This window comes from Cavia porcellus, unplaced genomic scaffold (assembly GCF_034190915.1).
Source record: "Cavia porcellus strain 051 isolate PalLab524CR breed Dunkin Hartley unplaced genomic scaffold, mCavPor4.1 scaffold_3, whole genome shotgun sequence".
Taxonomy (NCBI): domain Eukaryota; kingdom Metazoa; phylum Chordata; class Mammalia; order Rodentia; family Caviidae; genus Cavia; species Cavia porcellus.
The window spans coordinates 117309947-117325523 of NW_026947486.1; the positions used below are offsets into that span (position 1 = coordinate 117309947).

Here is a 15577-nt window from a genome sequence, read left to right on the forward strand (position 1 = left end):
CCTTCCGTATCCAGTGGGAGCACAGGAAAATTCTACACGAGGTCCTGCCCACGCCCTGTTATTTGTGAGTGTGTGTGTGTGTGTGTGTGTGTGTGTGTGTGTCTGAGAGAGGGTCTTCCTATGCCATTCAGGCTGACCTTGAGCTCACTTTGAATAACCCAGTCTGGTCACCAACTCACAATGATCCTTCCTGCCTCAGCCTCCCCAGTACCCTGGGATCTCATAATTGACAAGTCTGGCTCATATTCCCAGTCAGCTTTGCCACACCCACCCTACCCCCTGTATCACTGCAATTGCCTCTGTGCCCAAAGCCCGATGGTCCTTCACTGTTCTGTCTGTCCTGGGAGTGTACCAGTCATCCCGAGAGCTGCTGCATTGCCAGACCAGAACAATAGCAAAAGCCACTGAAACACTGCAGGAGGAAGCCTGCTTCTTTCTTTAGCTCGCATCCTCTGCAGAAGCTGCTTTCTCCAGCTCTGCATGTCTACATGGAGTGTCTCTTTCCACAGCTTCTAATGGAGTCGAGGTTAAGATCAATTTGACTAGAGTTCCCTGCGATGGCTCTTTTTGAACCCAGAAGGCAGATTTCCAGTCACCTCACCAGCACAGTACCTGTGTGATCCTCCACCTTCAGGTGAGAAACAGCATTCCAGCCCCGGCCTTGAGGGGGGAACAGACTGTTTCTAGATTACTAATATTTCCTTTGCGGACTATGGCTGCTGTATTTTTTACAGGTTTTTTGTTTTGTTTTGTTTTGTTTTGGGGGGGTTGCTTTTGACTAGTCAAACTCAACTGGGCGTGATGGCACACACCTGTAATCCCAGCACTCTGGAGGCTGAGGCAAGAGGATCACCGTGAGTGCAAGGCCAGTCTGGACAACACAGTGAGACACTGTTTCAAGAGGAAAAAAAAATTAAAAAGCTAGAACTAGTCTAACGCTTCCTATTCTAGCTCCATACTATTAATTCTTCAGAATAAACTTTCTCTGCTCAAATTATTATGTGTTTCTACTTTTCAAGATTTAAACTGACATATAATATTTGTAAGTATTCATGAAGTGTAGTATTATAATTCAGAGTAATGAGCACTTCCAGTTTTTCGGTTTTTGGTTTTGTTTGTTTGACTGTTTGTACTGGAAATTGAAACCAGTATCTTTGCACTAAGCTCCCTCCCCACCTCTTTTTATGTTTACTTTTGAGGCGGGGTCTTTGCTGATTTACTGTGTTGCCCAGGCCAGGCTGGAAACCTCTACTCCGTGAAGTTGCAAGGTGTCGGGTACTGTGCCCAAGCAACAAAATAGTGACCAAAGCAGGCTGCCATCCTCTAGTGGGCTTAAATGCCTCGTGTTTCTTGACCACAGTGATGGAGCTGGATAGTCCAAGATGAAGGTTCTGGCAGACTTTAGTCTCATGAGAGCAAGCTCTTCCTGTGGAACCCAGGACTTGAAGCCTGCCGAGCCCACCCTCTACTCCTGGGCCGCACTCCCAGCCCCTAGCATGGGTTTCTTGGTGCATGCAAATTGGGAACACAGATGAGCTGTCTTGTGTCTCCAATAATAATGGCATTAATCCCCTCAGAGGGGGACCCTGACTTCATGCCCTAATCGCCTCCAAAAGTTACCTTCTCCACAGCCCATTACAGCGGGAGTTTGGGCTTCAGCAAAGGAATCTTGAGGGACACACAAATGCTTAGTCCCTAAGAGTGGGTTAGACATTTGAGTTAATAATTTTGGAAAACTGAACACTTGCAGGAGGAAGTTTTCCAGTGTGTCTGAAGATTTCCCTTCTTTACTCTCAGTCCCTCTCTATCGAGGCTTACACTTCTTGGGGCTTCAGGTGATACAGGACCTCTAAATGATATAGGAGAAATAAATGTAACTCTTTACTTCCTGGATGTAGGAATGCATCCGCGTTCTCTGCAATACAAAAATGAATTCAAGGAACAATGGAGGTCAAGAGGAGGAAGTTTTATTGAGGGGGAGACAGCTCCTGAGAGAGACCTGAAAGTGGGTTGGCAAGCAGCCCACTTTCCAGGGGAAGTTTGATAGAGCAAAATCCCAAGGTGTGGCAAAACTATGATCAAACAATAGGATCATCAGTATAGCCACTGATCCAATGGGGAAGCAAGTCATGTAGCAAATGCACTAGAAAGAACAAGGACCCTTTTTGGAAGGGATGAGTCAGGAGATCCTGGTCACTCACTTGGTACACCTGGGTGACTGATGTCTATCTAGACTTTATTGGACCAGGTGGATATCAATTATATCAATTATAGTATAGTATAGTATAGTATATCAAGTATATTATTGCTTGTAGGGGGCATGTAGGCCTGGTCATTTTGTCTTTCTCTTGAGGTCTGGCCTTCAACAGATATGTTGCTAGCTACAGTTGTAATGCACTGTCATCCTCTGGGCAGACTCCCTTGAGTCAGGCTGGTTGACTGCCTAGAATATTTTTACCTAACTTAGCTGTCTATACTACAGGATCACATCCTCAAGGTTCAGTTTGCAGTTAAGCGAGTAGAACAGGGTGAGTCCGGAATGGGTGTGTGTTAATCCCTGCAAGATCTACCTACATCCTTAGCCAAACCTAGGTCAGAGGTGTCTTGCCCACACCCAGAGCAAAGGGGCTCAAGATTCTCATTACCTAATGCCCCCACCAATGGGGGGGGGGCAGGGAGCTGAGAGGGGAGAAGCCACTGGATCTTTGAATGCAAGCAAAATTATCAGGATAATAAATCTAGGTAACAGAGCAAATGTCCTAAATTCAAAAATTTTTTATCAAGATATATTAGCTAAATGTCTCCTAGTGACGAATTTTAATCAACAGTTAGATGTTATTCTTAACAGGAACCAAGGGTGGAAGCTCTGAGGGCGGCACTGGAACACTGGGTGGCCCTCCAGATGGCAGGGAGGTGGCTTTGTGTGTGTGTGGGGGGGGGGCGGATACAGAGGGAAGAACCTGGTGAGCAAGAACTGCTGAAATGCACAGAACCGCTCTTGCTTCAGGACGTCAAGACCAGGGCTGCCCCGAGTCCAGGCTGGTCCCACCTGAAAACTTTCCTGTGAATCAAGGGGGAAAACAGTTTTTAATTCCACATGTCCCCAACCTTTAAAACATTTTGTTTAAAACCTTGTGTCACTATAGTCAACCTCCTTTCAATGTGCCGAGCACATCACGCATAGTCCCTTGGAAGCACCAATGCCCAGGGCCTCCGCAGGAGCCAAGTCGCTCCATCCAGGCCACCTAGCCCCTAAAATCTCAGGCTGCTGGGGCGGTGCCAGGTGGGGCCTGGGCGGGGCCTAGGAGCGGAGACCCAGGCGCCCGCCCCGCGCACCGCCCTTCCCGCCCCCAACCCCACCCCCTCCCCCCGCGCGCGGCCTTGTGGGTAACGCGGGGCCGCCAGGTGACAGCTAATGGCGGCGGCCGCTTGAGGCGCGCGACGGGCGGCGGAGGAGCGCGGCGGAAGCGTCCTGGCCGCCGCTCCCCTCCGGGCGGCGGCTCCCCAACGGCAGCGGCAGCGCTCGGTCGGGTCTTCGCGCCATGGAGCGGCCGGGGGCGGCCGCGGCGGCGGGCTGCGAGGGCGTCGGGGGTCCGGGCCTGGGGCCGGCGGGCGGCCGGAGGCCTCCTCGGGCCGCGGGCAGCGCCGCCGCCGGCTCCCGGCAGCCCAGCGTGGAGACCCTGGACAGGTAAGCGGGGACCTCGCGCGAGGCTCGGCCGCCCCTCCCCGCACGCCGCCACCCACGTTCCCCGCCCCGCCCCCGACACCCAGGTCCCCAGCCGACGCCGCCGACGCCCTGGGACCTGGCTGGCACCTGGCTCCCTTCCGCCTCGCGCCAGCTGTCACAGCGCGTCGGCGCCGCCGCCTCCCGCTCCGGGGGCGGCTCCTCGTCCCGTGCCGTCCCGTCCCGTGCGGCGCACCCTGGCCTCTCGTGGTCCCCAGACCCGCGTCCCGCTGAGGCTGCTTCGGCGGGTGGGGGGGCGGGGTGGGAGCCGGCGCGGATCGCGGCCGGATGCCCGTATTAAAAAAAATCAGAATGAAAAACTTTGAAACCGCCCTGGAGGCAAGAGGACAGAATCCTGGACTTGCAGTTCTTCACTCTGAAGGGACGCTTCGTTGTATCCTTGCACACCTGAGCCTACAGCTTATGAGGCAGTTGGCAGAACTAAAGAAGTCAGGCGTACAACTGCTGTCTTAACCAGGAAGGTGCACCCCGCTGAGGACAAGGGGTGGCTTAAGCTGTCCCCACATCCTGGCCACTTCCCCAAAGGTGGATGGGCTTAGGCAACAGACACTGTTGAGATGGAGCTCGGGGTTTCGGATGCTCGTTCCTGCCTATCTTAGTCATACTACTACTGGTGCAGAAGTTTTTCCAAGTTTACGAAGGCAGAGGAACAACAAGAAACACTGCCTGGCCTTTCCAGCCCAGGGTAATTAAGTGTGTTTTAGTATGTTCCCCTCCCGGGAGGCCAGCACTGGGGACGGTGAGGACTTCACTCATCTGCAGATACTCAGCAGTGTCTGAGGCCTTGGCAAATCAGGGAACACAAGATGGCTTTTGTGCGCTGCTTACCATTTTGCGGTGGATGCGAATAAGCCAACGACTGAAGTCGATCATGTTAAGTGCTAGGCTAGGGGTGAATACAGTCTACTCAGGATGGGGTATGTGGCTGAATCATCTAAGGAGCTGGGAAAATGCTGACTATGTCACTCCAAGATGTGCCTCATATTCTGGTTTCCTTCAGCTTTTTAAAAACTACCAGCGGCCCCACTCTTAAGGCTACTCATTCATTCAAGAGGTCCAGAGGAGAGGCAAGGACTAGTAGTTTTGGGGGGGTTTTGTTTGTTTGTTTGTCTTTTTGAGACAAGATCTCACTATGTGAGGTTCAGGCTGGCCTTGAGCTCACTTTGTAGCCCAGGCTGGTCTTGAACTTGCCACAAACCTCCTGCCTCAGCCTCCTGAGTGCTGGGATTAATTATATGCATGTGCTACCGCAAAGACAAGTAGCTTTAAAGGCTCTATAGCAGTAGCGATCACCATGTTGTGGGTATGTGGAGGCAGGGTACTTGATTTATTCTGTGGAGGCGGGAGTTTGAGTAGTACAGGGAGCGAAGGTCTCGACAAGCAGCTTGACATTTGAACTGAACGGTGAAAAATGAGTAGAAGTTAGGCGAGTAGGAGTAGGGAGGGTCAGTGTTGTGAGTACCCACATCATCCTTCAGTGCTTGGTGTTGTCCTGGTTCAAATGAGAAAGGATGCGGTTGCCCTAGCTCTGATCCACTGAAGGCGTTCAGGTGGGTGACTTTGTAGAACCATTGCTGTGCAGGAGTGGCAGATGCACCAGAGCTGGAGAGTGTGGTCAGTGGGCTATTGGAGGGCATTTGTTCTGCAGATGTGAGTGCCCACTCTGTGGCAGGCATGGCATTAAGCTTGAGAGCACAAGAGGCAACAGGCACAGATATCTGCTCTCGGCAAGTGTGTGTTTCACGGTAGAAGACAGAGAACAAGTGAAATGTGCTGTCTAGTAGATGATAAGTGCTGGGGAAGAACCAGGTGAGGTGGGAAGTGGATGAGAAGCCCTGGGCGTATGCACCTCAGGCGGGCAGCAGTTGCAGGTGTAGGTAGGATGACCAGAAAGCCCAAGAAAGGTGACAGTTGAGGAATGCCCCGAAGGAGGTGAGGGATCCAGGAATGCAGCTAGATACCTGGAGCAGTAGCATTCCAGGCAGAGGCTTGAGCAAAGGCCCTAGGGTGGGAAGTGTCCAAGGATCAGGAAGGAGCCTGAGTGTCAGTATGAGGAGGGTGCGAAGAAGAGAAGTAAGGGGTGGAGTCAGGAGGCGGTGTGGAGCTTGAGGCTGCAGGGAGCCTTCGAGGACTTCGGAGCAGGGAGGGACACGAGCTGGTATAGACTTCAAGGGCTCTCGTGGTAGTGTCGCTGCGTAGGCAGTGAGGGCTGCTGTAGGGGGCCAGGTGAGAGAAGGGTGGCCTAGCCTAGTGCAATGGAGTAGAAGGAGGATATGCGGTCAGATTCTAGACAGTTTGAAGAAGACCAGCAGGGTTTGCTGAAGACTGGTCGCTGCTGTGAGAGAAGAATCCAGGAGCTTTCCCAGGCACTTAACTGGGAAAGGGTGTGGCCAAGGGGATCAAGTCTCTAAGCAGAGCAGTCAGGAAATAGGCTCGCTCTCTCAGCTGTGGCACATGACTTGTAAGCTGCTGTGTATGTCCCAAGCAAGAGGCTGTCAAAGGCTGGAAACCCAACCCTGGGGGGCGGGGGGGGGGTGAGGGGAGACAGGGAGGAGGGCACAGCCTGTTAGCATTCAGCTGTGAGGGCTGTAGGCCTAGGGTCGGGAGAGCCCAGCTCAGAGAAGCAGAGCTGGGTGCCTCTGGCCTGCAGGTGGTTGGTGATTCCAGGAGTGCAGAGGGCACACACACAGGCTGAAGAGGAGGGGGACAATGCAGGCACGTGGTCTCTGTCGCGGTTGTGGCTTTTCCTCTAGCTCCTCTACACCCTTTGCTTTGCAGTGGGCCTGGCTCTGCACGTGTGGCTTGTCTTGGCGTGCTTCCAGTATGGGGGCCCTCACCCCACTTCCCAGTGCTCTGCCACCCTGTGGTCCTGTGAGAGCGTGTAGCTAGTGACAAAGCAGAACACCAGTCCAGGCACCACCCTGTGTGCCAGCACTGGCCAGGACACCTCTGGTTGCAGGCAGTGACGAAAAGCACAACTCACTTGAGCCGAAGCCACAGAGATGCCTTGCTTCCTGTAACAGCCCAGACGGGAGAGGTGGCGGTGGGCACTGCTGGGGCCTGGGTTCCCACAACCTTGTCAGGACTTGCCATCTCCTGCCCTGAGTTTTCTCTCTATAGGTCTTCCGGGGTGGGGGAACAGGAGATTGGCCGCAGTTACTCTGGGAGGTACCCACAGCTCAGGCCTAAGAGGAGATCTGGGATCTCCCAGCCTGGGAAAGTCACCTCCAAGTGGGAGTGGGAGGAGGAAGAGTCAGCCAGTAGAATCCCACCAGAGCAGGCCCGCGGAGGTGCAGTTCCCCAGGGGAGAGAAGTGTCCTGATGGGAACGGAGGGAGGCCGGCTGGATGGTAGCAACAGCTCTCTCTCAGTCAGCAGCTGGGTTCCAACAGTTACTTTGCTGTACTAACAATCAGGGATGGCCGCAGACAGAGCAAAAGGCATGGCAAGAAAAGCAGGAAATAAACTTGGGCAGCCAGGTACCAAAGGCGGAGTCTAAGGAAAACCCTCCCCTTTCCCCGCCTCCCTCTTGGTTGGAAACAGTGCTTAGCAATTGTCGCAGCATCCTCTGCCCATTCCGGGAGGGTTTCTAGTTATGTTTTCAGCCACACAGATGGCCAGGGGCTGTCTTCCTCAGAGAGCAGTTTAGATCACTTGTACAGAAGCTCACTTTCCTTTATTTTACAGGTGAGGTTATTCCACGGATTGGCTGGAGGTTTCAGGTGTTTCTCTCCTTCAGGTACCAGTGTAGGTTGAACTAGTGGTGCAGTCTGAAAAGATCAGAAGCCTGTTTTACCTAAGTGTTTCCCCCTCCCTGCGTGCTCTCCTCAGTGTTGTGGCAAATCTGAGGGAAGGCACTTTTGGTTCTCTCATTGTCTAGATCTCTTCTGTGGTCCTTTAGGAGAGGTGAGCGCAGCCCAAGCGCTCAGCAGCCAGTGGCCTTGGACAAAACCGAGGCAGGGTTTGCTTGCTGTCCAGGGGTGGCTGAGGCCAGGCAAGGCTCCGTGTGGGAACGCTTGCGCTGCCTCCGGGTACTGCAAAATGGAAGGTGCCATCTCTGCGCTGCTGAGATTTCATAGAAGGCAGGTCACAGCTTCACAGTGGGCTGGCCTTAGCTCAGTGATCCCGGGACTGTGGTGCCACATCACCACTGTGCCTCCGTTTCTCCCCTCAGAAGCGTGTTGGCCAGTCCCCGATTTGTCTTCTTGTCACACCATGGTTACCTTTCACTTGCTGAAATGGAGGTTACATTCTTACTATACAGAAAATGCCATTTTCATACTCTCTACTTCATGAAATCACAGTGAGTTCTGCTCCATTAAGAGTTCAGGTTCACTCAAAAGTACACTATTTTCTAGATTTCAGATGCAAGCCTGAAATTGATTGAATGTTTGGAAAACATGCTATAAGATAAACGTTTCACTTTAGAATGAATTTTCTGTTAAGAATCTTTCATATAATTGTAATGGAATAAAATTCTATTAAATATTAGAACTAGTATGCTTAACCAACATCTAGAATCTTTAAACTTTTTTGTAAAAAAATGTGTTCATTTAAAATTAACCAGGAGGGGCCAGGGATATGGCTCAGTGGCACAGTATGCACCTGGCAAGCACAAGGTCCTGAGTTCGATTACCAGTACCAAAAAAGAAAAATTAACCAGGAATCTAATCTTCCTAGTTTTCAGTCAAAATTTCTGTTTTTATAGTAAATGTAAAGGTAACCATATAGTTTAATAGAAGTTCACTCATTTAATCAAATGTGTATATTCCAATTCAGTCTCATTTTTCTTACCAGGAGTCTACGTTTTAAAAAATTTGGTAATCACACTATTTCTTTTAGTCCTACAGGGTCACATGTTGAATGGTGTAAACAGCTTATAGCTGCTACAATTTCTAGTCAGATTTCAGGTTCAGTGACATCAGAGAATGTGTCCAGAGATTATAAGGTAAGTGACTTTGAGTATTCAATATATTAAGGAGCCAAGAAGCTTTGCAATTTTAATTCAGTTGAGCCTTTGGCCCATTGATGTTTAACTGCTATTTGGTTGGAAAAGAAAAATCATTTGATCTGAAATTTAGAAGAGAGATTTTACCAGTATCTATTATATGTGGCCATAGTTTTGTAATGAAAAGGAAAAATGAAATCCTGTCTTTATATGATTATCACTTGTTAAAATTCAGGTTCCATTGTATTATAAGAAATGCATAGCTGAATGGAATGTCACCTGCCTGTAATCCCAGCTACTCAAGGGATAAGGCAGGAAGATCTCGAGTTCAATGCCAGCCTGAGCAACATGCTGTTACCCTGTCTCAAAAAAAAAAAAAAAAAAAGAAAGAAAAGAATCAGTATATTTCCTTTTTTAATATTCTGTATTTCAGGAAAAAATCTCTAACTTCACAATTTGTTTTCCTGTTTAGCCATTACCTGTGAATATTCAGCATTATCATGTGATAGTAGAATGTAGAAACACTTGCAGAATTTAAGAATGTTGTATAGATAGCCTTCTTCTTTAATCTTTACTGGAGTGAAAAATCTCATCTATTTAAAAAATTTTAGTGTTGCTTATTTTAAAATTAAGAGTGGCTGAGCATGGTTGTTCACACCTGTAATCCCAGTACTTGGGAGGCTGAGGCAGAAGGGTTACTGCGAGTTCAAGGCCAGCCTGAACTGCATAGTGAAACCCTGTCTCAGCAAAAGACAGAAACAGTGATGTTAAGAATGACATGCCCCCCCTGGCAGAGACTGGGGCGCTTTCACTCACCACGGGCTCCCCAGCATAGTCCTGGAGTATAGGTACGCATTAGTTCCTTGTTGATTCAGTCAGTAAACAAGCAAACAGTCCCTTGCTCCATCCTTGTTCCTACTGAAGACTGACTGTTTTGTTTTTCATAGACTATTACAGGTACACTAACTGAAGGCACATTTACATTTCAGTTATGGTGTTTGCTTGAATAGAGGTTCTAGTTTCTCATAGGTATTTCTGTCTGCTAGGACAAGACGACTGAGTTGTACAAGCATGGGTGGAACACTTTTGCTATCCTGGACTACTGTCAGTTAACAGTTTCCCAGAATCATGGTCCTTGGCAGATGTTAAATCTCACAAATAGCTTAAGAACTGCAGTGAAGGTCCTAATTAATTCTCCAGAGCTACTCCTTATGGAAGGGTTTTAATCTCAGTTCCTCCTCAGTGCATAAAGGAGCAAGCACAGAAAGTGACTCAAGAGGCTGAGAGACTGTGTGTGCCTTTGGGCTTTGTCTGGGGAGCTTCTCAAGCCAGCAGATGCTCTCGATTATGCCTGCCACAGGCTGCATAGCTGTGGACAAGTGGGAACAGGTTTCTCTGCCCACTAGAAGAGTGTCCCCTTTTGCCTGGTTTCCCAGTACCCTCAGAGGAGCAGCTGGGGTTCCTGGTCTTCACACCCTGCCCTGGCAAATGCACTACCTCCAGCTGGGAGAAGAAATCACTGCATCACGGATGCCTGGGTGGCTGGCCACTTGTCCCAGTTACCCCATTGCTCCCACTTAGCTGAGAAACTGCCCGCTGAAGGGAAGGCTCGGACCCTTCTAATCCTAAAAGGATTAGAAGATAGCTCTCAGCCCTTGGGGTGATCTTCTCCATAGACGTGTGTGAGGGAACCCTGATGTCTGTGTTGTGGTTGGATAGCTGTGAGTGTCGTGTGGCTTCTGCAGGAGACTGGACCTTGACCGTGTGCCTAGCCTTCTAACCTTTATATTGACAGAGCAGACCAAATCTGTACTTGAACTTGGGGCAACCAGGTTCTATCAGTTGTAGTCCATTTACAAATTGCGTTTAGCAGAATTAGCTCTTGACAGAATGGTTTGGCAGATGGTATTCAGAAAAAAATAAGGCTTTTCTATATTTTGGAACTTAAAATTGAAGTCCCTACATTGGTAGTAGCTAAAGCCTTTGAAGAATTATTATAGGAGGGCAGGTTTTATAACTGTCTTCGTTATATTTTCTCTGTAGCCAAATGTGCAAAGTTGCATTCAGTTCATAATTTGTAAGCTATTATGCTTTCTTCAAAGAGAGGGGTTTTTTAAATAATAAAAGCATGCCAAATATAGTGGCATAAGTCTGTAATCCCACCTACGCCAGAGGCTGAGGCAAGAGGATTACAGGTTTCAGGTCAGTCTGAACAACTTAGTGAGAATGTGTCTCAAAATAAAATTTCTAAAAAGGCTAAGTATGTAGCTCTACATTTTCTTCAGTTACGTAGAGCAATTGCTTAGCATGTGTGAGGCCTGGGGTTCAAAACTAAATAAATGGATACATGGATGGTAGATAGACAGACAAAATCAATACTTCTAAACACAAGAATAGTTGCACATGCTCCTTATAAAAAATTCTAAAAGCTGAGCCTCCAAGACCCCTCCCGGCATTTTAGTCATTGGGTGACTTTGGCCCACAAGGTCTAGATACATTCCCTTGATGATCTGAGGTGCAGACATTAGTTGTTAATGTTTGAAACTATTCGTTATGTAAATGTCTTATCTGAAGTACACTTTTAGTTTGGATGCTATATTATTATAAGTTAAGCTTAAATTGGAAATTAAATGGGAACAGATATGAATACAGAACATATCACTCGCATCTTGAAATTCTGGTTGTTTTGTGAATTGTTGGTTGCTGAGAGTGGTTGTATATCCTTATCATAATCATTAATTCTCTAGCACATATGAGGCTTACTTTTTTTTTTTTTTTTTTGTCTTGTTTTTGAGACGGGGTCTCGCTATGCAGTTTGGGCGGGCCTTGAGCTCATTTTGTAGCCCAGGCTGGTTTTGAACTCACAATGATCCTCCTGCCTCAGCCTCCCGAGTGCTGGGATTACAGACGTGAGCCACCATGCTCGGCTGAGGCTTTTTTTTTTTTTTTTTTTTTTGTCTTTTTCGTTTTTATTGGTACCAGGGACCGAACTCACGACTGCCAGCTTGCAAGGCAGGTGCTTATGCCGCTGAGCTAAATCCCCAGTCCCGAGGCTTACTTTTTGACATGTCATCCACTTAACCCTTAAAATCACCCAACGAAATAGTTATTGCTGTAATCACTATCAGATGAGGAAACTGAGGTTCTTAAGATAATTGCTTAAGATTAGACAGGTAAACTTGAGGTTTGAACCCAGATCAGCCTATTAAAAAGCCGGAGTAATTTGAAGTGTTGTGCTTCCTGTCAACCGTTTTTAAAAATGTATCTTGCTGCACCAGTGCTTCCTGGGCTGTCTTTAAAAATGCAGTTTCTTGGCCCTTTTCCCATCTTAGCCAATCATAATATCTGAGGAAAAGGAATAATTGTCTCATATATTTCTTGTGCAAAACCTGAAAACCTAGGCTTCCAAGTTTGTGTCTGTTTAAATTGGTGATGGGACCAAACATGTTTGGTTCATTACTACAAATCCGAATAGTAAGCCTCTCATGTTCGGTGTTGAGAACAGTTGTTTATTTTTGATTTGTATCATAAGCTGTCACTCAGAATTAGATTACCCAAAGTGTGGTAATATCACTGATATTGTAGGAGATGAGTTTGCATGGTATGACCATGGAAATACTATACACATAGGGTTTTTTGTTTCTTTGCTTGTTTTATTAGGTTTTTTTTTTTTTTTTTTGAGACAGGGTCTTACTGTATAATTCAGGCTGACCTTGAGCTTGTGGTGATCTTTCTGCCTTAGCCTGCAGAATGCTGGGATGACAGGCCACCATGCCTGGTAATAGTTATTTTATTAGTTGATTGTGAATTAGAAAAGTGGCATATCAAACTTGTGATTTAATGAATATTATTGCTTAGAGCAGACAAAGTATACAAAAAGAGTAAATTTTAAATCAGTATAAAAACCTATTAATACAAGTGATACTCAGATATGAGGCCAAACTTGTAGAGACAGTATTGCAAAATGACAGTTTGGCAAACACTGCCCCACCTGAAAGAGTAGGTAGTTATTACGTTGAATTATGAGTCAACTAAATTAATAGATGCATTCTTTAATACCAAGTTATTCTGACAAATTGCCAGATAATTAAAACTACTAAGAGAAATGCAATAAAATGTTTTCCTCACCTCTCTACCTGCCGCCTTAGTTGGTTTTATTTTTACTAAGCTAACAAACAGTTTTTAAAAAGTCTTCCTTGAATTTGTCAACAAAAATTAAGAGCAAGATGTGAAAGTAATCTTCATGGATTAGGTAAAGTAATACAATTCCAAATTATAGTGAAACATTTTTAAGAACTACCAGTAGAGATGACACGGTGGGTCACAGTTTCCATTGTTCTGTAATGACACAGTTGATTGGTTTCCATTGTTTGGAAAGTAAAACTAGGCTGGGCAGAGGGAGTCTGATGTAGTAGTGTGGACAGTGCTGGCTGGCTTTATGACCGTGTAGACTCTCTGTGGACAGTTTCCTTATCTGAAGGATAAAAGGGTTTGGCTTTGATTATAAGCTTCTGTGTGCTTGTTTCTACAATACTCTTTAGTTATATTTTGTCATAAGATCTAGTTCTTGCCACCCTTTGAGCAGTTAGGACACTGATTTTAATACAGTTGTCTTGCTTTTCTGACTCTAGCATTATTACAATCTCTGTGATCCTCTCCCTTCTCCTCCTTCCATTTCCCATGTACTAGGTCTTTCCTCTAAACATTCTGAAGAAGAAGGACAAAATGGAGGAAGTGCTACAAAGTTTGATCACTGAACAAGACAATACAGTAATTAAATCCTGATCCTCAACAAAAATTTGCAGAAGGGTTTTGGAGGGAACTGTTGATAAGGAGGTGACCTCCACTAGACCAGTGCCACTGAAGGCCATGCGGGGCACAGTATTGAGGCATCCTTTCTCCTCTCAGCTGGAGAGATATCTGTGGAAGTCTAGCTGGGAGCTGTAACTCTTGCCTCTGCTCAGCAGTAATAGGGAGCCTTCTACCTTCTGATGTCCACAGAGGCTGAATCTAGACTTCTACCTTACCTGGCAATAATAAAAAAATAGCAGAGAAAGCCAGCTAAAACAGATTTAAATGAGACCCACAGTCTCAGTTATAAACCCCGAAATGTCCATATTTCAGTTGAAAATCACTTTTCATTCTGTGAATGAAGATCTTGTATTGAATGAAAAAAAAAATCTGGGTTGGGGATGTGGCTCAGTGGCAGACTGCTTGCTCACCATACTCAAGGCCATGAACTCTATCCCCAGCATGTGCACATGCACGTGTATATACAAACACAACAGGTGCCAAAATAAGATGAACGAGATGATAGAATTATGTGCAAAAGATTTTAAAGAAGCCATCAAAAATTAATTATAAATATGCCTGAAATAATGAAAAAATAGAAACTGCAGGAAAAATAGAAAAACTTTCAGCAAAGAAATATAAGATAAAGAAGAACCAAGTGGAAATTTTAAAACTGGAAAATATAGTAACCACAATAAACTCAATAGATGGGTTCTTCAGCAGAGTAAAGTAGATAGAGAAAAGAATTTGTGGACTGGAAAATAGAGCAACAGAAATTATCCATTCTGAATGAAAGAGAAACGAATGGTTCTAAGGACCTGTGGGGCTAAAAGGATAAATCAAATATTTATGGCATCAAAGTCCCAAAGAAGAAAAAGGGACTAAAAAAGTACTTGAAGAAATAATGGCTGAAAATTCCCCAAATTTGGCAAAAGACATATGCCTGCAGAGTCAAGCAACTGAGTTACCCCAAATAAGAGAAACTTTCCCCCAAAAATCCATAGCAAGATATATATTATAGTTAAACTTCTGATAAAAAGGAAGAAATCTTGAAAGTATTAAGAGCAAGGCTTTCCCATAGGAAATTTTTTAGTTTCTTTTTTGAGACAGGGTCTCACTGTATATTTCAGGCTGGCTTTGAAGTCACTATGTAGCCCAGGCTGGCCTTGATCATGTGGCAATCCTCCTGCCTCAGCCTCCCAAGTGCTGGGATTATAGGGGTGCACCATTATGCCCAGCTCCTGTAGGGAAAATTAACTGTAATGGTAGTGAATTTATCAGAAATTTATTAGGTCAGAAGAAAGGGGGACAGTTTTCAAGTGCTAAAAAAAACTGCTAACAGTGAAACACTTCTGGGTAAAGTCATTTTCACATGAAGGAAAATTAAGAGAATTTGTCATCAGCCTCCGTATCTTACAGGAATGGCTAGTGGAAGTTCTCTCAATGGAAAGGAAGCAAGTGAGGAAGGAAGAACATAGTAAGCAAAAAACCCTCATAAAACTAATAAGTGAATTAAGCAGGGTCACAGGATATAAGATAAATACACAAAAATCATTTTTATTTCTGTGTGTTAGCATTAGATGGAAACCAAAATCAATACACTCCCTTTTGCATTAACAGCATAAAAACGAGAGTATTAGGTATAAGTCTAACAGCATGAGTAAGACATATACTGAAAACTACAAATGTTGAAAAAAATCAGAAAACCTAAATTAAGAGACATACTGGGTTCATGTATTTGGACAGTCAGCTTAGTAAAGATGTCTCTTGTCCCAAACTGATGTATGGATCAGCACAATTCCTATCAAAATCCTAGAAAGATATTTTTGTAGATAAAGACAACATTATTATAACATTAATATAGAAAGGTAAAGGAACTAAAATAGCTGAAACAGTTTTGAAGAATGAAGTAAGAATAATCAGTGTGTGATTTTAAGACATTTTATAGCTATAGTAATCAAGTCTGTATGGCAAGGCTTTAGACACAGACAATGGAACAGAACTATTTCTGATGCTGTTTCTTTAAAAACAAGGACTCACACGATTCAATATGGGAAAGATAGTCTAACAAGCACTGCTTGATTAATTGGACTT

General features: G+C 45.8%; 1 protein-coding gene across 12 annotated transcripts in view; it reads left to right on the top strand.

Annotated features, from left to right (window-relative positions):
* Positions 1-3390: 3390 nt before the first annotated feature.
* Mtmr1 (myotubularin related protein 1) overlaps positions 3391-15577 on the top strand; it is a 232094-nt gene continuing 219907 nt past the window's right edge. For 9 of the 12 annotated variants that reach the window (XM_063246528.1, XM_063246525.1, XM_063246526.1 and 6 more), the window contains exons 1-2: positions 3394-3688; positions 8587-8692. In XM_063246528.1, the coding sequence (XP_063102598.1) occupies positions 3543-3688; positions 8587-8692 (252 nt within the window). In that variant the 5' untranslated portion in view covers positions 3394-3542. Of the gene's footprint in view, positions 3689-8586; positions 8693-15577 lie in introns of all 12 variants that reach the window. The other 3 variants (XM_063246522.1, XM_063246523.1, XM_063246533.1) reach the window with 2 other exon arrangements.